General features: G+C 41.7%; 1 protein-coding gene across 2 annotated transcripts in view; it reads right to left on the bottom strand.

Annotated features, from left to right (window-relative positions):
* Positions 1-23,689, bottom strand: part of LOC122781191 (phosphatidylinositol 3-kinase regulatory subunit alpha-like) — a 93,660-nt gene that overhangs the window by 41,589 nt on the left and 28,382 nt on the right. Inside the window, exon 3 of one of the 2 annotated variants that reach the window (XM_044044748.1) lies at positions 8,580-8,606. The exons of the other annotated variant lie outside the window; for it this stretch is intronic. Within the exon in view, the coding sequence (XP_043900683.1) occupies positions 8,580-8,606 (27 nt within the window). The remainder of the gene's footprint in view (positions 1-8,579; positions 8,607-23,689) is intronic. 2 annotated transcript variants of the gene reach the window in all.

The raw sequence follows: 23,689 nt of genomic DNA, 5'->3' as shown, positions 1-23,689 counted from the left end.
TTGTAGGACTGTCATGGCTGACACACTTCTGCAACATCGCATGGATATTGGGGTCAGTTCCTCTGGACTGGCAGGCAAGGGTGGTGCTCCCCCTCTTTAAGAAGGGGGACTGGAGGGTGTGTTCCAACTACAGGGGAATCCCCCTCCTCAGCTCCCTGGTAAGGTCTCTTATGGCGCATTTCCACCGGCTCTACTCACCACACCTCGCCACGGCACGGTTTAAGTAGCGTTTCCACTAGCATATTACCTGGTACCAGGTACTATTTTTAGCACGTTTGGAACCTCGCAGGTTCCAAGCGAACCACTCTTGGCAGGGTCCTGGAGTTCGCCCAACCAGTGCTTTGTAGACTTGGAGAAGGCATTTGATTGTGTCCCTCAGGGAGTCCTGTTGGGAGTGCTTGATAAGGGCCATTCGGCCCCCGTATGACCGGTGCTTTTTGCAGATGATGTCGTCCTGTTTACTTCATTGGGCCATGATCTTCAACTCTCACTAGAGTGGCTGGGATGTGAGTGGGGTCCACTCCTCCCTCTGTCTCTCCTCTCTTTCGTCCCTGCTCTTCCTCTTACATATGCTTTCTCTCCCTCTGTCCCAGCTGTAGCCACTCTCTTTTGTTCTGTGCTGTTGAGAGTTGTGTCATATCACAACACACACACACACACACACACACAGGACACTGCATTGACTAACAATAACACTAATCGTAACGACAATTCAAATCTTAGTCCTAAACCAGTTCCTCATAAATGAGGTTCTGCCTCATTAGGACCAAGTTTATGGTATCCATGAGGACTACTGGTCCTGACAATTCAATCAGTGTTTATGGCAGAAAAGGTCTTAAAGAGGTAACAAATACAAGTGTACACATGCACACACACACACACACACACACACACACATGCATGTTCCAGTGATTGCTTTAATCTTTTGTTGGGAAAACACAAATCTGATGTGTTTACAGGTGAAAAGACCTGTACCTGCTGCTCTGATTGTGTGTCTGTGTGTGTGTGTGTGAGAGAGAGAGAGAGAGGGAGGGAGGGAGAGGGAGAAAGAGAGAGAGAGAGAGAGAGAGAGAGAGAGAGAGAGAGAGAGAATAAGAAACAGCAGAGGAATTTCCAGAGATGTAGGTCGTGAAATGTACAGTGCTTCCATTAACATCACTGTCACAACACATCACAGAGGCAATAGCTCACCGTGAGGAGAGGAGAGGGGTAAAAAGAGAAGTAAAGGATAAAAAGAAGAGAATAAGAGAGAGAAGCAGCGTGACAGTGAAAGATGTGGACGGCAGAAGAAGACAAGAATGAACGGAGAAGAGAGGAGAAGGAAAGACTGAGTGAAGAGAGCGGAGGTGAAAAGAAGACGACAAAACAAAAGCGTGAAGACACAAAACACTCGAAGATAAAAGGAGTGTACGAAAATTAAGAGGACACAGAGAATAAAAGAAAAGAAAAAAGGGAGGGAGACAACGGAGATGAGGATGAAATATGAACAGGACGAGGGAAGGAGGTAAAAGGAAAGACAGAGGATGGAGGTGATGGAACAAAGGAGACAAAAGAAAACAACAGATGAGAAGAGGAAGAGCGATGAAGCTCAGCCTCAGCTCTGCACCAGATCCTCCTACCAGCTCCTATAGAGGACGTATGGAGCTGCACACACACACACACACACACACACACACACACACACACACACACACACAGGTTTGTGCTGCTATTCTTGATAGGACACTGCATTGACTTCCATTCATTTGGACAACTTAAACAAAGTCTTATCCTGAAACTTAACATAACCAGTTAAGCACTAAACGTAACCAGTTCCAGTTAGAAATGATGTTAATGATGCCTCATTAGGACCAGGTTTTGGTCTTTTTGAGGACTACTGGCCATGACGAGGTCAGTGTTTATGACTGCAGCAGGATTGGTCACAGATTTAAATTCAGTCCTACCACTAAAATATTTAACCTTGTGTACAAATATATACAAATGAATACAATAAGAGTAAAACAAATGAATAGAGACAGCTTCATACACATTCCCTCACTTTCCCAGAATTCAGAGCAGATGTCCTCTATCTGTCCCAGTGGCTGCAAAGTCAAAATCAAACATGAGTTCATAAAAACCCAAGTGAGACGTCCCCGTCTCCCACACACACACACACACACACACACACACACACACACTCCCCACCCCTGTCAGTACTGAGCAGCTGAATGAAAACCAACTCAGGATTTGTTGTTGTTGTTGTTGTTGTTGTTGCTGTTTTTGTGCTGCTGCAGCTGGACCTTTGTCCACTTGTGGAGTGGTGTTCAAATGAACCGTAGGTGTGGATATGACACAGACAGACAGGTGAGGGAGAAGGTATTCAGAGAGACAGGGAGATGAGGTGCAGGGCTGAGGTGACCTGCAGGCTGCTGGAGCGTGACTGCTGTATCCTGTTACCAATGTGAAGGCTTGAAATGACAATCTCCTCTGCTGCTGCCACTAATATAATTCCTTTCCTTCTCTTCCTCCACCATCCCCTGGTTGTCAATCTCTCTGGTTTCTCCCTCTCGTCACTCCTCTGCTGCTCCCGCTCTCCTTCATCTTTGTTCTTTGTTCCATGGTCCTCCTCGTCAGTGCTGGTCATGTACTGTATTTTCGTGCCATTAAAAACAAAACTTCTGCACATTTATCGAGCATACGTTTGTGAGTAATGAGTGAATATTATTCTTTTTTTTTTTGTGATTTGACTTTAAACAAAGTTCAGACTTCACTGTGTGCACCCCTGACCGCCCGCCTGCACCAACAATCACATTGAGACATACTGATACTGAACAATGGTATGTGGTCTGACTGATTCACTGAGTGACAAATACAATTAAAGTCCTATTCATAGTAAAAGTTTCCACCACAACAGGAGCTGCTCTCAATAGAATATCAAAATAATATCCCTTAATATCTAAACTGCCGGTAGTTGTTGGAGATAAACCCAGGTTTTTATGATTGTTAAGTAGTTTTAAGTGATCTACAGTTCGGCGCTGTTCGGCTCTATTTGTGTGTGGGACGTCTCTTCCTGTGACGACAGTCTGACCAATCATCGCATAGTTACCGTCTCAGGCACTAAACACATGCTAGTGGAAACACTACTTAAACCATGGAAAAAACACCATAAGTTACTACAAAGATTCTAGTGAGCTACTGTTGTGACCTGTCAACCCACAGAAAGGTAATGTTACCATAATGTCAGCAGAAACATTTTTTAAATCATTCAAATGTAGCATTTTTCTGATTTCATGTTTAACATTTGTACTGCTTTGCAGTGACTTCACTAACAAGTGCTTGCTTTGCCATTTCATCCCAGTTCGTGCAAAGACCCTAATGTGATGTTCTGTCTCTGCTGTGTTTCAAATGCTAACAGTGTCCAGGGAAATCCCCTCAGCAGCCTCTTTAAATCGCACGGTGAAAGCTCAATCCTCCGTCTCCTCCGGCCACTCTCCCATGACTGCCTCACTCTCGGGGTGAGTCCTGCCTTGGTGTTCCCCCGGGGACCGCTGGATGACAACATCCATGGGGCCAGCACACGCTCACACACTCACACACTGACTGTACAGAGCTCATTAACATACATTAGCACACATGAATACACATGTACATAGAAACATGGACGGTGTCTTTTTCTGGAAATGTAACTTTCACTTTAAAACGTGTGTAAGGACAGTGATTTGCATTCACGAGGCACAAACACAACGCTGCAGACAAACAAACACCAGCCATTTGTCTTGCTTTGTGATCACGTCGAGCCAGTGCACACCTTACATTCCCATTACATCCCCTGTAATATGAGCCTCCATTTGTGCTAAGATATGCTGCGCTACATGTGCTCCATGTGCTCCATGTGCTCCATGTGCTCATGACTGTGTAAATCACTTCTGCTGTTTGTCTTTATTCCACGGCGTCAACAGACATCAGTCCGTGTTAAATGAGACAGAAGCAGCGACGGACCCGTGATCACATACTTTTAACGTGGGCCTTCTTTGCCATATTGTTTAAACAGCATATGCCACTTTGTGGGGCTGTAACTGATTATTAATAATTAGCTTGATTAATCGACCATTTGTTTGGTCCATAAAATGTCATAAAGTGTTGAAAAATATCCTTGTTAGAGCTGGAAATCATGATGATGTCTTTGTTACGTGCAGCACAGAAACCAGAAATATTCACAATCACAGAAACTGGTTTTAATGAAGCTGAAATCCAAATGTAAGTATCTTTAAAGGATAATCTATCTATTACTTATCATTTAAAGGTTACAAGCCAATCCTGGCTGACATAGGGCGAGAGGTTGGGTTCTCCATGGACGGGTCAGCAGCCTACAGTCAATTTGTAGTCTCCAATTAACCTAATGCTTTCCATTAAACGCCCATTTATATGGAAACAGAAAGCGCCGTCACTGTGCGTCCCATAGGGGAGGTTACGATGACGGAGCAATACCAACCGCAATCATGGGGGCAGGAAACAGAGAGTGCCTTCCAGGTGCATGGCACGTTTGATTCGAGGGGCTATCCGGCGTAGCATGTTGTCAAAACGACGTGCTAGCATTACGGAAATATTGAAAATGCAGCCGGTCATCAAATCTCTCTAATCTGCAACACCGATGAGTAATGTTAGCCATTAATGGGGATGACTGCACTGCTGCAAAAAAACAACACAATAACTAACTAACCTTTTAAAATGTCGCCATGGAGAATAAATGGTGTAAATGGGTGTAAGTGGTGATATAAATGGACCTTATCACCTCACCACTGGGCCATATCTAAAATAAGAAAGAGAAAAGTGTTCAAAGGCCTTTATCAAGCTGCTTTCTGACATTTAAATTATACATATATATAAGTCTGTGAAACTTTGTAATTATGTGTCCTTAAAGCCTCTTTAAAATCAAATTGTGAGTTTGTACCAAGCATGCACAGTGTGTTCTGTAATACACGAAACACAGTCGCAGAAAAGAGCTGTGCTGCATATAAAGTGTAAATGTCAGCTGAGTTATTAGTTGTGTGAAAAATGCAGAAGAGACTGTGAAGACGTTTGGAGCGGGTGAGATCTGGGACACTCTAAAGTTAAAAAAGTGTGCTGTTTGGGACGGTGTGTCTGGGTGATTCTGAAACTTAACTTCCATGTTAACCCAGGGAGAGAGAGTTCAAAGGTCAGCGACTTAGTGATGACAGCAACTAGTTCTGTACTAACTGAAAAGTGTTCTGGGAGATGAATGTAGGGACATTAAACCAAAATGTGAGCAGAGGCTTTGCAGTGAGAGCACTAACAATGAATTATTTAGCAACGCGGTAATGGTGTGTGTGTGTGTGTGTGTGTGTGTGTGTGTGTGTGTGTGTGTGTGTGTGTAACTTCCCTGATAACACAGCAGCTCTTGCTGATCTGAGATGTCTGAGTGGCCTTTATTGATTTGTTACTGTGTTTGCATTCCTGCAGGAATAAAATCTCTACATCACTTAGATCAATGAGCGTGTGTGTGTGTGTGTGTGTGTGTGTGTGTGATGAGATCAGAAGAACATGGGTCCTTTAGGTGGATTACGTTCCAGTGCCAGACACACACACACACACACACACTAGCACTCTTACACTGTTTGTGATCACCTTCGCTGACATTATAGAGTAGTTCCTGACACCCGGAACATTCCAATTACTAAGACTGGACTTTTTCTGTGAAGTAACTATTTTATTATCTAAATTAAAAAAAAAACATAAGAAAGTGCTATAGATGGTCTCTTTCACGTTTACCGCTCTCCTTGAGTCACACATCAGCCCTGACCCTCGTCCCCGCCCACTCCACCACCTCCTTGCATCTTCACTGCATCACCTGTCTCACTGTCATTCACACACAGGTATTCTGTCTTGCTCCCACGAACCTTCATTCCTCGTCTCTCCAGTGCAGACCTTGTCTTCCACCCGTCCTCTACTCTCTCTCACACACACACACACACACACACACGTGTGTGTCCACAGGTTTCTGTCCTTGCTGCTTTCCAAAAATCAAATACACAACTTTCAAGACCAATGAGCTGAACTATGACTGAAGTTTTTCTCATGGTACCTGGTACCGTCTACAAGATGAAGCTGCCCATCACCCTGACCTCTGACCTTACAGTGATGTGAGTGTCACCTTTCTTTAGGGACTGCAGTATGCATGGATTTGTTACCTTTAATATAAAAAAACTAAGCTTATCAGGAACCCACACACACTCGCTGGTAGAGCGCAAAGACGCACACACTCCAACAAACACCGGCTGAGTGAGCGGCCGCGCGCACACACACACACACACGCCACCACACACTCACTGATAGAGCGCACAGACAGACGCATACACATACATACATATTTGTAGACCGTCAAGGGTGCACACTTGCCGCTCCTACATAATCATTCTATTAACAATTCACTTGGTTCAAACTTACTTACCCCTCATCCTCAGTTTGCGTCTGCAGCATCCCAAACATTGTTCACATCAGCGGCGCACTTAAATGATGACGATGGCGGGACGCTTAGAGTGACGTCACTATTGTTTGTAGTTCTATTAATTATCTATTAATTTTGTTTATTGTGGCACGGTTAATTTGGGGAAATATTTTGGCTTTATTTTCATCTGGGTTATTTATTATAATAATCATGCTTGTGTTCATTTATTGTGTTTTTGGGATAATTGATGTTTGGATGGGAGGGGCAGAAGACATATATATATAAAGAGTGGTCTACCTCCCACTCAGGCGGAGTATACTGTGTTACGAAGGAGGTAACCAGTAAATTCAACTATTTTGAATTACTTTTAGCAATAGCACTTTGGGACATTTCATGTTTTTTCACTATGCACCTTGGTTTGGACAAATAAACAGAGAAACAATATCAGTCGACTACGCCATCATCTTTGGTCTATTAAGGAGTTGCAGCAGAACCCCATGACACAGAACCTCAGGGCTAAGGTTAGAAGGTTAGGGATAAGACTTTACTTAAGCTATACAAATATACGAGGGATCAGTGTGTGTGTGTGTGTGTGTGGACCCTTATATATAAAATTATACAGACCTCTCAACCATTACATTTCCAATTCCAACAGTTTAAATGTCCACCAGTGCTAAAAATATATATTTAAGTGCAGGTGACCATGGCAACAGTGATGGTGATTCAGACTCCATTAGACGTTAAGTGACTGGTGAATCTAATGTAACCCTAAATTAAACTGACTGAGGAAGATGAAGTGGCACAGGGCCGTATCTTAATCTTTACTCTGTCTTCTCTGGTTTCACAGCGACACAAAGCTGAGGACCCGGTCTGTCACGTGCTAAGGCTGTCACTTTTTACTCCACATTGATATTACTGTACAATTGTTTAAGACTCAGAATGCACGCTGCAGTCTCAGACCATGTGAAGCAGTACCTCCCAGGGTCCAGCAGCAGGTGCTGGTCAGGTTTCTCACCACATCAGTGACTGACAAGGCTGCCCAGGGTCCGATGGAGATCTTGTTTGGGGACCCACACAAATCAAGTGACTGTAACAAAGACAAAGGAGCTGGTCATCGACCTATAGTCCATTTTCCACCTTTGGTCCCAGCAAAGTGTTTCCATTATAATATAGTTCCTCCTTGATGTGGGCGGAGTCATCACTGCACGGCTGCATGAAGCCACCGTGACTTTGTTTTACACGTGACACACATGAACGACTGACTTAACACGCCATAAGTAGGTGATTAAAATAACATTACCTGTGGGTCCCTGGCAGTGAATACCAAAATAAACTAAATGAGTACGTCACTGAGACTCTGTCTGATGGACAGTCAGGCTGTTTCATGATGGACAGACAACCCATCATATCTGCGTGTTCACACCTGCAGCTCTATGAAACTAGATGTTTTATCTACACAGACCTTTAATAAGGGAAAACACTTGGAATACAGTCATGCTCCCTGGTCAACAATGACCTTCCGGTGCGATGCTACGAATGACACGGCACCAGCTGTGTCAGTACACTCAATCTATACTTTTCCTTTAAAAATATCCTTTTAAAATGTAATAAAAACTAAGGAGTGTGTGTTGGTTAAATCTGATGGTAAGAATATTTTGAAACAAACAAACAAACAAAAAAAGACTGAGAGGAATGTGTGCATGCAGTAATTGCCACAGTTCAGGGTTTGAGTGCAGAAACCACAACCTTCCCATTCAATCATCCCTCTGCAGCCTGCTATATAATGCAGCGTGTGTGTGTGTGTGTGTGTGTACATCCTCATCCATCTCTGTCTGATTCACCATTTGTCAGTATTATACATTAATGAGGGCACAGGAAACCAGCGTGCGTTCACAGTCAAATGAAATCTCAACACACCCGGCTGCAGGTTCCTCATGTCTCCCTGAATACAAATGTGCACAGCTCGGTCATCAACCTTTAGCCGTGTGCACTCCCTCTCTGCAGACAGACATACAGAGCAGCAGCACACAAACACACACACACACGAGCGCACACGCACACACGCAGACACACACACGCACACATGATATTTCAGCAGAAAAGACTTGATTTCATTGTCATTATACAGGCTCACCTTGAAGAAGCTGAAGTGTACCTCTGTCTGAATATGATATCAACCAGAAAAGGACAGAAGAGAAGGAAAGAGGGAAAGATGAAACAAGGAAAGGCCACACAATAACACACACACACACACACACACACACACACATTTAAAGATTGTGTGTCTGTCTATATACTATATAAAAATAGTAGTATAAGTATGGTAGTAAGTAGCTAATGTTCTTCCTTGTCATCCAATAAAATATGACAGATTATTATATACATATACATATATATATATATATATACCATATATATATCAAGACAAAAGATATGTGTTCAGGATTCTCAGAATATCAGCTATGAAACCAATAACAAAGATGTGTTATTTGTAAAGAGGACACAACTAACTAACTTATCTGAGGGTGAATAAAAATGTAAAATTCTAGCTTTCATAGAATAAAGTATACAAATAGACTAGATTAGATAAGATTAGGTTGGAATTCAAATAGAATAAGCACTTCATAAAGATATAGAGCAGGAATATTAATATATATGACAGGTATGAAATATAATATTGTAAAACAAAGACAGTAGCAAAGGAGTGAAGAAGTCCACTTGTATTTAACTCAACTTTAAACTTTTCAAAATTTAAAACCACATATGCACCTACAAGTGACATGTGATCAAAATGACATCAACACAAAAGGAAATGAACACAAATGCTCCTGTGACCACACAGTGTCAGACAGGAAACCCCAGAGAGCATCCAGTCAAAGACTGAAGTGTGTATAATCCCCTATAGTGAGCCGTCCTACTGTATATACTGTCCCAGTAATTATAGAGAGGTAAACAGCAGCAGCAGCAGCAGCTGAAGGCTGCTATCATACTGTATGGAACAGAGCTGTGGGCACTGACTCACATTAATATTTGACTAGCACTGTTGACATGCCCCGAGCACCTTCACTGGTCTCACACACACACATTCACAGGGAGCCTCAGATCTGCATCACTGCAGGCGATCTGTCATTCTTTATGTTGGAACAAAGCTCATTAATGGTGGAAACAACAAGACTCTGAGAGAAATGAAAGAACACACTTATATGGAGACATGTTAACACACACACACACACACACACACACACACACACACACACACAGAGAGAGAGCTGCAGCAGATTCTGCCTGTGGATAAATGATTAAAAGCATTTGTTGTTTCTTGAAAAGGAATTCATTCACTTATTCATTCGCCCCCTAATTTATGGTAAGTGATAAAAGTTTGACTTTACTTTTTTCTTTGATTCTTTTTTACCTTAATTGTTAACACACACAGAGCCACACGGTGGATATAGTGGTTAGCACTCGAGCCCCAGGTAAATTGACCATGGGTGTGGGTATGAGAGTGAATGGCTGTTTGTCTCTATGTGTGTCCCTGTGATGGACCGGCGAACTGTGACCCCACATATCAGCTGAGATGGTCACAGCACCGCCCCCGACCCTCCTGTGGAGGATAACACACGCCCACTTTTTTAACAGGTCTCACAGATAGATTAAGATTTTGTCACAAAAAGGACACGTGTTGACACTTTTTTAAAATAAAGAATAAAATATTTAGAGCACCAACTGGTCTACATCAGGACCTTTGAAAACTGCACTCTTCTAAAATCTGCTTTTCTTTAAATGATAATCAGTTATTATTTTATATCTGTGTGTCCATACAGCAGCACGACAGGGAAACTCAGTGCACCTTATATTAGTTACAGTAGACGGGCATGTGCGGTGCCACAGTGGCTGGCATTGTTGCCTCACATGAAAAAAGGTCACCAGTTCAAATCCCAGTTCAGCTGAAGGCAGCCTGTCACCAAGAGGAAAGGAATTGGGTTTTTAACAAGAGGGTTGTCAGTTCAAATCCCTGGATGCCCCTGAGCAAGGCACCAATTTCATAATCCGATTTTTACAAAACATTTCTGAATTCCTTTCCTTCTTTGTTTTTCTTTGCTTCCTTACTGCCTTATTTCCTCTGCCCTTCTCCTCGTATCAACAGTGTCTTGTTGATTCGAGGAGAAGGGCTTGTGTGTGTGTGTGTGTGTGTGTGTGTCTCTGCAGGGTGAGACAGTGACAGATTGCTGTTGACCTCCATCACAGCTCTTTGACCCCGGACAGTTTGTTTTTTGCTTTCTTTTAGGCAGAGAGACAGAAAGAGAGAGACAGGGAGAGAGACAGGGAGAGAGACAGAGAGAGAGACAGTCTGACACTGAACATTCACGCCTCTCATCACATTAAGACTTGACTCACTGTGTCTCCGTCCTGCCGTAAGCATAAGGTGTCGGTTCATTATGCTTTTAATGACCACACTCCACTACAATGAAAAGAGCTGTACTCACAATAACATTAGCTGTGTGTTATTGCCATTTTACAGAACTTCAAAATAAAAGTGTTTGATATGGACTGGCGTATATAGTTCACAATAAAAACATATTCATGCACTTGATTATTGTGATCTTCTATTGCCGGCTTTCCCTCGTACGAGCACCAACATCCTTCAGATGGTTCAGGATTCTGATTCTGAGGTTTGAACATATCACACCAGTTTCTCCTTGTGAGATCAGATTTTAAGGTGCTTTAAGTCCCGCCCCCTCTTACCTTTCTGACTTCATAAATTGTTCTGTCTCAAGTTCCCAGAGTTAATAAGAAGCCTGCATGTCACTTCCTGTAGAAAAACCTCTCTGCTGACAAAACTCACCTTTTTCAACTTAGCATTAAATTAGTGGCGCGATTGCCGACTCACTTACGTTGGAGTTGTTTTGTGACCAACATGGGACACGGTCTCAGTCTGAATGACATTAATAAAGGACTATCTTATCTTAGCTTGTGTTTTCCTGCTGAGTATTTGCTACCATAAGAAAGTACAATAAATAAATAAAAATAAGCAGAATTGTTGTATAAAATAGGGACGGGCATTTGTATAACATTCAAAATGATATTTGAATATTCTATGGTATTATTACCCCACATGAGAACCAGTGAAAGTGACGCAGGGTTCACGTCGAGTTGAGCTAACGAGATGCATTCACAGACCCTGGTAAATGTCATCACTTACGCAAACATACATAAAGTCCACAAACCTAATGATTGCTGCTGCCCCCACCTTGTGATACTGACGTCGTCACTGAAGGAGAAAGATTCATTGTAGGATTCATGCAATCATAGAGAAAACATTTGTTTTAAATATATCATTAAATATTCAAATACTGGTATAAAAGGAATCTACTCTGCAGGCGACTGTTTACCTGGTACTGTGAGAAACCAAGAGGGAACAAAGCAGCAGCAAACAAAGAAGCTGTGCAGGAGGTTTGTGTTACTGCCTCTCAGCTCAGTGCATACATGAACATCCCAGCATTCACAGTGTGCTGCCAGGCAAAGAAAAACCGCAGTGCTAGTGTGAAGTCATGTAAGCAGCCACTTCTGAACACACAGTGCACGCCTGAGTTGTAAGACGCTGATAATAAAATAACCACAATGGAAGCTGCCCACACCACACGTACAGTACACGGTCCCGGTGGTGCAGTGGACTGGAAAGCTGCTCAGCCTGAGTTTATTTGCCTTCTTTCAGCACAGACACAGAAGTCAAAGAATAAATCAGCGGGCAACAAACACAACGTGATGATAACAATCATGATGTGTGTGGTTTTTTTAAATTATCCCTGAAGGAAATTGTCTTTTTTAATTGCCTTAAAAGCCCCTCAGTGCCCTTGTCAATAGCAATGCAACAGGGTAAATTTATCATTATCAGCAATAACATCATACACAATGTCGTCACTTGGCACTTTATACTGTGTGTGTGAACCTTTCCTGTCATGCTTGTGCTGACCAAAATATTTGCAATTCAGAATTATGAGAATTATAAAGATTTCGTTTGTATCTGCAAGTGTAAGAATGTGTATGAAGCTGTGGCGCCCCCTAAAGGCAGAAGCCTAAAGAAAAATAAGAAAAAGATTGCAATGTGAGATAATATTGTATATTTTCTAGGCCTGTCAAAGTTGACGCGTTAATCGTTGTGATTAATCTAGTTGAGATGAACGTGATAAAATAATTGAACGCAGTTTTGTTTGTTTGTTTGTTCTGTTGTCGCTGACCTCTGACATGAATTATCTGTGTGAAACAGTCAGACAGCAGAGACTGAGACAGCGGCGAGGGATCATTTTATACATAAAACAAAACTTTTAATCCCGTTTAATTGAGATTAACACATTTCAAAATGTTATATTGTTTTAATCAATTGACAGCCCTCATATTTTCTTATTCCTAATCATTAGTAACCACAACAATCTGCACTTTCTGTAACGTGTACATTTCAAAACTACCTTCACAGCATTTGCTGCTGTATTCATTCATTCAATAACATGTGACTGGCAGAGACGAAAATAATGATAATCTATTTGTTTAACCAACAATTGAAAACTGTGTCTTATCATAATATACTTTTCATTATTCAGTATTTATGGATATTACAAATCAAATGAATATTTCTATAAGGATGGGCGATATGGCTTATCAATAATATCTGGATATTCTTAGGCTATATCCCAATATATGATATAGTTTTCTTTTGAAAACACTCTGTAAATACAAAATATAATCTACCGTTTATGATCTATGATTTATGATTACATGATAATGAAAATACAATTAATTTCAGATCATAGCTGGTGTATTTCTTTGTCTTTTTAACGTTATTTTAAGGATATCTATGTCCGTTAGAAACAATGACATTGGCTATAAATAATTCTGCAATAACACAAATAATTAGGCTTAAAGTTAAAGAAGCGTTATTAAGTGCTTAAGTCTTAAATATAATTTTGTCTATGACGATATACAATATTTCATTTATAATCTTTAGTGTATTTGACTTATTTATTCCATATAATAAATATGATGGTTATCAATGCAACAGCTTTTCTTTCAGATTTTGGATGTCGTCATACGTCGTCTCATGTCACAAGTGATAATAGAATATTGATGTACGTTATTGTGTGAACCCACAACATCATATAGTTGTAAGAAATAGGCTCTTGACAGGTGATTGTTCCTCACCTGAAAGTCTGTCATCACATCACTGAGCAGAGCAATGTGTAAAATCCCACTCGGCAACAAATGTAAAACTCAGATTCTCCACTGAGACTTGGGTTTGTAAAGGAATTCACCGTGTAGTTAGTCTGTCAGCAGCTGGATACTAATACTGCCTCATTTCCATGTTCCCTTCCTCCTACCTCGTACACTTAAAGGGCTCCAGCAGGTTTCCTGTTGGACTGAATCTCCCCCAGGCTGAGCTGTGAATTAATCCTCCTGCTGGCCAATGGGCCATTAAATTGAGAGTGAGATTAATAGAAAGATGTAGAGGATGGAGAAGCTTCATTGTCCTCTCAGTGGGGAAGCAGCACTAACCCTGAGAGTCATCTGTTTTCTATCATTTCACTCCACAGAACAAGCACACGCATGCTGTACACAGTCATTGTCACATGTGCATGTGGATTTGTGCAACACTAACGCATGTCGCACCAAAACAAAGCAATGACGACAGTTCACGGGAGTCAGCTGCAGGTAGAGGGAGACAGAGAGCAGTTGTGTCGTTAAACTGACACCTGCATGGTGAACAGAACACGTCTCTACTGTACATGTGTAAAGCGTGACTTTCACCTGCTTTGGTTGCAATTTACATGATTCTAAACACATTGATCAAATTGACTTTGACTTTTTCCAATTTGTCACTATTAGTCGATAATAACACATTTTTCTGTTGGTTTTACAAAGTCAGACGAGATCATTTTTATTGTTTTTCACGCACTGACGTTTATATACAGTGAGCATTTAAACTTCTAGCTCCTGCGATCTGCGAACACATCAGCTCACTGGTTACTTTCTCTCCTGTTGTGGCCCCTGAATGCAATTAACCCCTTCAGCAGATCATTAGACGTAGTGCTCTTGTCTGTCTGCCTGTCTGTCTCTCATTAGCTAACTGAAATGACTGAGGACAGACATGGGAGCGATATGAAGGAGGCAGAGAGCATCCTTAGGAGGAACCATGCTGACTGTGAACACACTGTGAAGGATTCTCTGGAAACACATTTTAGATGCAGCAGATGACATTCACACGTTCTATACAGGGATAAAGCCAGACCATAATCCTCTGCTTGTTGGCTTCAAAGCGGCACTGAACTTCCACACAGCACACAATACCAGATAAATCCTCCACTCTGATGCTATTGTCACCTTTAAATGACAAATCCTGTGTATTTTGAATCTGAAAAAGCTAAATATGAACTTTAAACTTGCTATGAGCGATCTAAATGGCCTCACGAGTCTCCAGCTCTGTCCATTATTTGACTGTTCTGCCTGCATTTAATCCACAGTAATCCAGAGTGTGGACGGCCGTCTAAGCCCAGTGACGGCTGGACATTATGTCAGTATCAGGATTTGTTTTCTACCATACACAAATAAACATGTCACTCAACTTTACTAAACTGAAGATTATCAGGCGGAACTCTGGGTCTCGCTGTAACCCGGACTCATTTAAGTGACGTACCACAACAACATCTACACTGGTGACAAGGTTTGAATAACAGATCAAGAAGATCAAGTTTGAGAACCACTGCACCAAAGCAACGATTACTAAAAACACAAATATGAAATCGCATATGAAAATTACACAAGGTGACCCGTCATCCGTGATAAACAGCTGGTTCTGAACAAACCAGTGACACGTTCAAATGTTCAAAATGATGTGACCACGTTTCAGAGGAGCTGAACTTCTCTTATTGTCTTAGTTTTTATTCCCGACACATAAAGCAGTCAACTCCTCGACTCACTCCATGGATCTGGTTTGTTAAGGTTTGGGACGAGTCTTTGTTTGGACTGTCAGTAAAGGCAGTGTCCTTACAAGGAGGCCTTCACAAACCTGTGTGTGTGCTTCACTAAGTCTGAGGGACAGAATGAAGGGAAGTGGAGAAAGAGGAGGAAAAAGCAATTAAATCATCTCTCATTGTTGCTGGTCTCGCGGGACAGACAGGTGCGGCGCACTCCGGAGAAAATGAGCTGATTAGGTGTGTCAGACAGGTTTATTAGGTGTGTGTGTGTGTGTGTGTCTGTCAGTGGTCACTGTCAGACAGGAGCCACACGGTGAGCAGCACAGCTGGGTCATCGTGTTTATAATTAAGATAGGACTAAAAGGCTGCTGTTATCACTGCTTTCTGATTCCTGTCCCCTCTCCTCCTCCTCCTCTTCCTCCTCTTCCTCCCCTCTTTGTCTGCCCCTCCCCCCCACAATTTTCCTCATAGTTCTCCAATGTCTCCTCCCAGTTTTATCACAATCCTACTCAGTAGTGGTGACCCTACTTGGTGGTGTTGGTGGTGGATGACCTCACACCACAGACAGGTTACAGGCACCTGTTCTGAGTGGAGACAGACAACTTCCACCATGCAGAGACCTGACCTGCTTAGACATGTTAATGAAGTTAATGAAGAGAGAAGGGAAATCTGCGGCATGTGCACTGGTTTTTAACACCGCTCCACAAAGCTGCCCAAAATACAACCAGTGACCAAAGGGCAAATGTACAACAGCAGCACCGATGACGCGAGCCAGGAGACGGGTGCTGTCTCAGCAGCAGCACCAGCAGCAGCAGCAGCAGCAGCACCAGCACCTGCACCTGCACCTGCACCAGCACCAGCACCAGCACCAGCAGCACCAGCAGCAGCAGCAGCAGCAGCAGCTGCACCTGCACCCGCACCTGCACCTGCACCAGCAGCAGCAGCAGCAGCAGCAGCAGCACCTGCACCAGCACCTGCACCAGCAGCAGCAGCAGCAGCAGCAGCACCAGCAGCAGCAGCAGCGGCAGCTTCAATCAATGGAAAAATGTATTTCGGGCCGAGTCGGTTTCGGGCTTAAAGACCCTCGGCTCGGGTCGGGTTGTCATTTTCAGGCCTGTTGAGAACTCTAGTGCAGACACAGATCTGATAACTTCAACACTAATAATAACAAATACATTTACAATAAAGAAAGAAAGCTTCTGTGGGAGAACAAAGGACTGAGGAAATGTGAGTGACTGTATGAGCTGTACTATGATGCTTCTCCATCCTGAGGAGGAGGAGGAGGAGGAGGAGGAAGAGGCTGTGATCCCACCACGGTTTATATCTAAATCATAATCTTAATGGCCTCCTCAAAATGCTCCGAGGGAGAGCCGGACACTGAAAAGCCGCCACTGATGCCACTTAAACCTGAATAAATCACCTGGTTTGATCCTGAAATGGAATAAAAATGGCTACGTGATGTAAAATGAATGTATGTGAGTGTAATGTTTGCTTCCTTCTTGCTCGCTGGGTGGGTGGAGCCTCCTGTCACACTAGTGTCCACTCACATGTGCCATATTTTCTTTTGACTTAGTGATGGGCATACTCAGTCATAGTTAATGTATTTTAATTGTACGTTAAATCACGTGTACAAGCACATGAGAGGAAGTGATGAAGTTTGAAGGGTATTTTATGAAAATGACAGACGTTATAAGGATCTTAAAAGAAATGTAACGTGTCATCAAACTGACACAAAGCTCTCATTGTTCACGCTGTAATGCAGTTTTGTGGCGGATCAGTGAAATTAAAGCTGAACTTAATACACCCTCATCTCATCAAACCTGCCCGGTGATTGGATTCTTCACTCTTATCGCAGAGTTGACACAGGCCAGGCGTGTAAACGGAGCCGTTTGCCACTGAAACGCTTTTGCCGCTCACTAATTGGCTCAACTTGTCCACGGTGAGAGTATTCAACACACGTAATTACTGTCGGGGCTTCTCAACTGCGCCGCAAAATGGAATTTATGATTGAATGTGATTATTCCCTGAAAGCCGGACGCGCTGCAGCAGTTTGACTCTGTCACCTTGATTGCAGACCTTTTTTCGCCCCTCCTCCTTCTCGTTTTATATCCGGCACACGTAAATCATCTGCCGCTCGCCTCGGCAAACAAAGAGAGGCCAGAGGAGCAGGAGAGCGCGGCGTCTCTCTCCCCCGTTCATCCCGCTCTCTCACTCTCTTACACACACACACCTCTCAGCTGAGTGATTAATGAAACATGTAAGTCATTTATCATCGCTAATGTCACTTTCCTTAAGACCTGATTTTAATGCTGACCTCGTGGAAAACACGTCTCAGTGCAAAAGAGGCAGAAACAGCCTGCAGCACAACCTTCAAATGTCTGTCCCTGTCGCATAAGGATAGTTGTGTGTGTGTGTGTGTGTGTGTGTGTGTGTGTGTGTGTGGCGTGCCGGGTGTTTCTATCCGTCTATGAAGTGATGTTGACCATTAAAACCATTAGCACTGATCTCTGATTCTCTTCAGCGGTCTCGTGTTTTCACATGCCCTCAGTGTAGCTGTGTGTGTGTGTGTGTGTGTGTGTGTGCACGTGTGTGTGTGTGTGTGTGTCACACCTGGATTTCCCAGCATGTATATTTTAGCTCAACTGTCCAAGACACTCAGGTTTCCACTTCACTTCACTTCACAAAACATACCACTAAAATCTGCACACACACACACACACACACTTGTGCGTGTGTATAATATGATAACACTGGTGCTGTCAATCGATTTAAAAGAAATGAATTACAGAAAATAAACCCGAAGCTTATCACAGATTTTTATTTCAATAAAATCATGGAATGAACGTACAAGCAACACAAAAAGTGTATTTAAATGAATTTCTTTAAACTTTAAACACACTTCCTGTCCTGTGAAGTACACATTTGCCACACAAAAAGGCATTTTGTCATTTTTAACATGTTAGTTAATCTTAACACAGAGAAACACAACAACAAAGAGGGAGAGAGAGAAACACACACTTCAGTTTTGTCTTGGGTAACTTTTTAACATGAAAGCAGTAAAATAATAGCATAATAACCTCTAAACAACAAGAACTCTGAGTGTGTTTTCTTTAATTTTGCATTTAATGAAGTATCTTTTTACAAAACATGTCATTTCTGGAGAAAAATAAGTGCAATGTTCTAAAATATTACACCTACACGTGTGCATTACAACCTCTAGATCACAGTGGATCTACTGAAGGCACAAACATGTAGTCACAAGTATCTGGAAGTGAAAAATAGAGCATTTCACACCACGATTAGATTCTAATGCTGCGGGCTGGATTGGACCCTCTGGTGGGCCACTTATGGCCCGTGGGCCGTTTGTTTGACACCCCTGACTTAAGTATTAAGGTGACCTGTGCTGCTGTAGTATCATCTAATAAAGTCTACAATATATCTGCATGTAAATTGTTAAAGTCACAGATCAAATCCTCTATTTTCTCTATGGACTTTGGTGTAGGGGAGTGAGCGGTTTACAAACCTCTGGTTCCAGTCTGCTTAACTGCAGTAAGTGTACTAAGTATCACGATTGCTCTCTGACATGCAGTGAACACGATCCTCCTCCTGGTCTGTGGTGGCATGTTGTTAAGAAGTGAAGCGATCCTGGTAATGAAGTAGGAGAGAGAAGGGAAGAGAAAAGTGACAGGGTGAACTGTCACCTTAATGCCCTGACTCCCCCTTTCCTCTCTCTCTCTCTCTCTCTCTTTGAGTAACAGATTTGTCTCCCTCTCCTCTCCTCCACCCTCCCCTCCTGCCTGCCTCTACATGTGTTTCTCTGGTTATTAACCTGCTGTCAGTGGGAGGTATGGAGCTCCATCCATTAACCCTGAGCACTTCTGGGCCCATGGAAACCCTGTGTACACACACACACACACACACACACACACTGCACTGATGGAGGACATGGTCTGCATCACTGAGGTCAATGTCAGACTGTTTGTGTGTCCTTATATACAGTAAATGCCACTAGCAGCACAATCTTAATGTATATCTCATATTACTATTAAAGCTAAGTATTATATCAATTGTGCAGCATGAGACAATGACATGTGGTGAAGTGGCATCTCCTGCATTTAAAAGGCTGCTGATGTTGAGGCATGAGGTAAATATTATTATATTTATGATATTTAAGTGGCCACACAGTGGCGTTCAGGGCCCGCACTGTTGCCTCAGAGTCCAAAAACATGCAGAGGTTAAATTGCCCATAGGTGTGAGTGAATGACTGTGGCGGTCCTGCGATGGACCGGCGACCTGTCCAGGGTTAGGGTTCATATTTACTGTGGTGCTGAATGGTGGGTCTTTGTTTGTGTAGGTGAGCAGCGAACACATCAGGGATGAGAACATCCTCCTCCATGTGAACAGGAAACAGAGTGGCCCTCGTTTATCAAACTGGTGCAGATTCAGGTGTAGAAATATCACCTTCCGCCAAGTATTCAGTACTGCAATAACATAAAAGTCTATTATGAGATAATGTTGTAGACCAGGGGTGTCAAACTCATTTTTGTTCAGGGGCCACATACAGCACAATTTCATCTCAAGAAACAATAGTGACCAACAAGAACTCCTTTGTTTTACATTTAATGAAGGATATTTTAACAAAACATGACATTTCCTGAGAAATATAAGTATGCAATTTCAACAATATCGTGCCTAAATGTACTATTTACACACCACACTGGATCTATAAAGGCACACACATTTAGTCACAGGTATCTGGAAGTGAAAAATATTGCATTTGACGTTACTTTTAGATTGTAATCGTAGTGTGAAATTTTAACAAATTCATCCTGTGGGCCAGATTAGACCCTCTGGCGGGCCGGTTCTGGCCCCCGGGCCGTATGTTTGACACCCCTGTTGTAGACGTTGTTACTACTCTGATGCTCGTCTTCAGTGAGTGAGGAGCTTCTCTTCTCTGACGGTCACGTCCTGGTTTTCAATAACATAACTGTATATAACTGTATTTCCACTGCACCTCAAACAGAAGTTAAGAGTGGAAAACCATGGTGAAGAGCAGCAGCCTCCTCCTCCTCCTCCTCCTCCTCCTCCTCCTGAGTCTTTGTCCTTCTACACAACACATCACCTGACTCCCTCCTTTGTTCCCATCACAGCTCCTGCATGACTAACAACGAGGACAGTCTGTGGGTTTGTCTCTGCAGTGATTAGCTGATCATGTCGAGTATTAAAGTTCTAATAATAATGGGAATTATTAGAAATCAAGTACGGTCATGATCCGCAACAACTCACTTCTTTATTATTCTCTTTAAAAGTCAAAACTTTACATTACAAACAAAATAATGCTTCAACAGCAAATCTACTAATGACAGAGACGTCGGAGCCAGACCGAGGTAACGCTGCCCTGTGCTGGACCACATGTTCATCTCTGACGTCTCTCTCTGTCTATAAACATGTTCATACATAAATCACATGTTTAAAATCAAAATAACCAGTTTGTTCAGTGTGAAGCTGTTTTAAAACTGTTGAAACTGTAAATAAATAACAGTTTTACATCACTTCTGCCCTGTGCTCCTCCACTGCAGTCTATGGACGCATGTCTCTGTCTCTCCACTTCATGTTTAAGTGAATATTATCTTAGATATGTAAGTGAATATTATCTTAGATATGTAAGTAAATATATCATAGATATTTAAGTGGATATTATCATAGATATGTAAGTGAATATTATCATAGATATTTAAGTGAATATATCATAGATATTTAAGTGAATATTATCATAGATATTTAAGTGAATATTATCATAGATATTGAAGTGAATATTATCATAGATATGTAAGTGAATATTATCATAGATATTTAAGTGAATATATCATAGATATTTATGAATATTATCATAGATATTTAAGTGAATATTATCATAGATATTGAAGTGAATATTATCATAGATATTTAAGTGAATATATCATAGATATGTAAGTGAATATTATCTTAGATATGTAAGTAAATATATCATAGATATTTAAGTGGATATTATCATAGATATGTAAGTGTAAATATCTATATATCATAGATATTTAAGTGAATATTATCATAGATATTTAAGTGAATATTATCATAGATATGTAAGTGAATATTATCATAGATATGTAAGTGAATATTATCATAGATATTTAAGTGAATATTATCTTAGATATGTAAGTGAATATTATTATAGATATGTAAGTGAATGATATAAGTGAATATTATCATAGATATTTAAGTATGATATGTAAGTGAATATTATTATAGATATGTAAGTGAATATTATCATAGATATGTAAGTGAATATTATCTTAGATATGTAAGTGAATATTATCATAGATATGTAAGTGAATATTATTATAGATATTTAAGTGAATATTATCATAGATATTTAAGTGAATATTATTATAGATATTTAAGTGAATATTATCATAGATAATTAAGTGAATATTATCATAGATATTTAAGTGAATATATCATAGATAATTAAGTGAATATTATCATAGATAATTAAGTGAATATTATCATAGATATTTAAGTGAATATTATCTATGATAATATTGTCGAGTGATGTCTCTGCAACAATAGGATCTGACCTGAGACAGAACAGACCACTGAATGTCACTGTTGACCAATTAGGATGTCTTTGTTAGTGCATCGTTGTTCGCGCTCGGTTCAACGGTCACTCTCTCAGTATTGATTGATTGATTCAAAGTTTACGGCAAAACCGGTACACGCGTTCTGCTTTTCCTGACACACACACACACACACACACACACACACACACACACACACACACACACACACACACAGTTTAAACACAAACTGTGAAGAAAGTGCGGCCACCTCTTTGTCTCAGATGTGTAGAGACAGCGCATGTGTGTGTGTGTGTGTGGTAGAGAGAGTCTCTGGAAGCAGAAGACCCCGGACATCAAATATTGATGGCGGCCGGCAGCGGCACAGGGACTCACATGTGTGAGCGCGGCGGGCGAAGCATCAAGAGCCAGAGCAGCATGAAAAATGGATGAACGACCAGAGAAAAGGGAACTATCTATTCTGAGATAGAGATAAGGAGGTGTGTGTGTGTGTGTGTGTGTGTGTGTGTGTGTGTGAGAGGATGTCACATGCCTGCACTGGTGGAATTTCAGAGCCGTTTTAAGTTGTAGGATGACGATGCTCTGAAACGTTTCCGTGGGTCATGAAGTGAGTTCCATTTACATCCCAACACGGAGGTCGGATAATGATAATAATGACGTCCACTAACACTGAGCACTTTGTTTCTCAGGCTTCATGTTTTCTCTGGTGGATGAGTTAGAAACTTTGGTTTCTAATCAGAAATGCTGTCTAACAGTGACATAAAATGACACACACATAATATAATATACACATATATTATATTATGTCTTTTGTTAAGCTTGTCTTGTCCCTGCAGCCGTGTTTTCAGTGTCTGTGTCACACACACACACACACACACAGTGCTGACTGTCAGTCTAGACTCTACATGGTGTCATAATAAGTGATGTCATCATTTATGAACAATATGAATGCAACAATAACAGAGGAGGAGTCACGTCGCTCTGCGTCGCTCTGAAGGTCCAGCAGTCTTTTGTTAAGGCCACTAAATATGACCTCTGACCTCCAGTAACATTATCATACGTGGAAGGAAACACTTTTATAGTAAGATGTGACCTGATGCACATGCTGCACATGCTACACATGCTACACATGATAGAGTTGTCTGTGTGAACTGGGTTGTCACAGTTACGATGCATGTGGAGATGTTCCGAGTTTGACGCCCAAATCAGCAGTTGCCGTGGTTACTATTAGTTTGCATTAGAATATGAGATATCTGTATATTAATATACAGATATCTGATTTTCTCGTATCTCATATTTGTCCATTTACGGTGTATATTTTCTGCTTGTGGTCCTAAAGTTGTCAGTGTGTGGATACAGCACACAGTGTGTTTGTCTGCACATGTGTCAGAGGTACTGTAGCACAGAGAGCAGTGCTGATATACTTTCATATGCAGGCTCATAACATCTCGACTGTACCACTTTCTACCTGAATCATCCCACCATCACATAACCACATGGTTGGTGTCTGCTGAGAAGCTGCATGTTCATGAACGTCCCACAGGCTGAAGGAGGGGCAGGAAAATGTAAGGGGAACGTGAGGGGGGAGGAGTTGTTGGTGGAGGGGAGTCGCCGTTAAGTGACTGAGGGGGAAAAAAAAAGAAAGAAAAGACAAATGAGGATCCAGA

Source organism: Solea senegalensis, linkage group LG14 (assembly GCF_019176455.1).
Source record: "Solea senegalensis isolate Sse05_10M linkage group LG14, IFAPA_SoseM_1, whole genome shotgun sequence".
NCBI classification, from domain to species: Eukaryota; Metazoa; Chordata; class Actinopteri; order Pleuronectiformes; family Soleidae; genus Solea; species Solea senegalensis.
The sequence above is the reverse complement of the archived record's forward strand: the minus strand, read 5'-3'. Positions and strand labels throughout refer to the sequence as shown.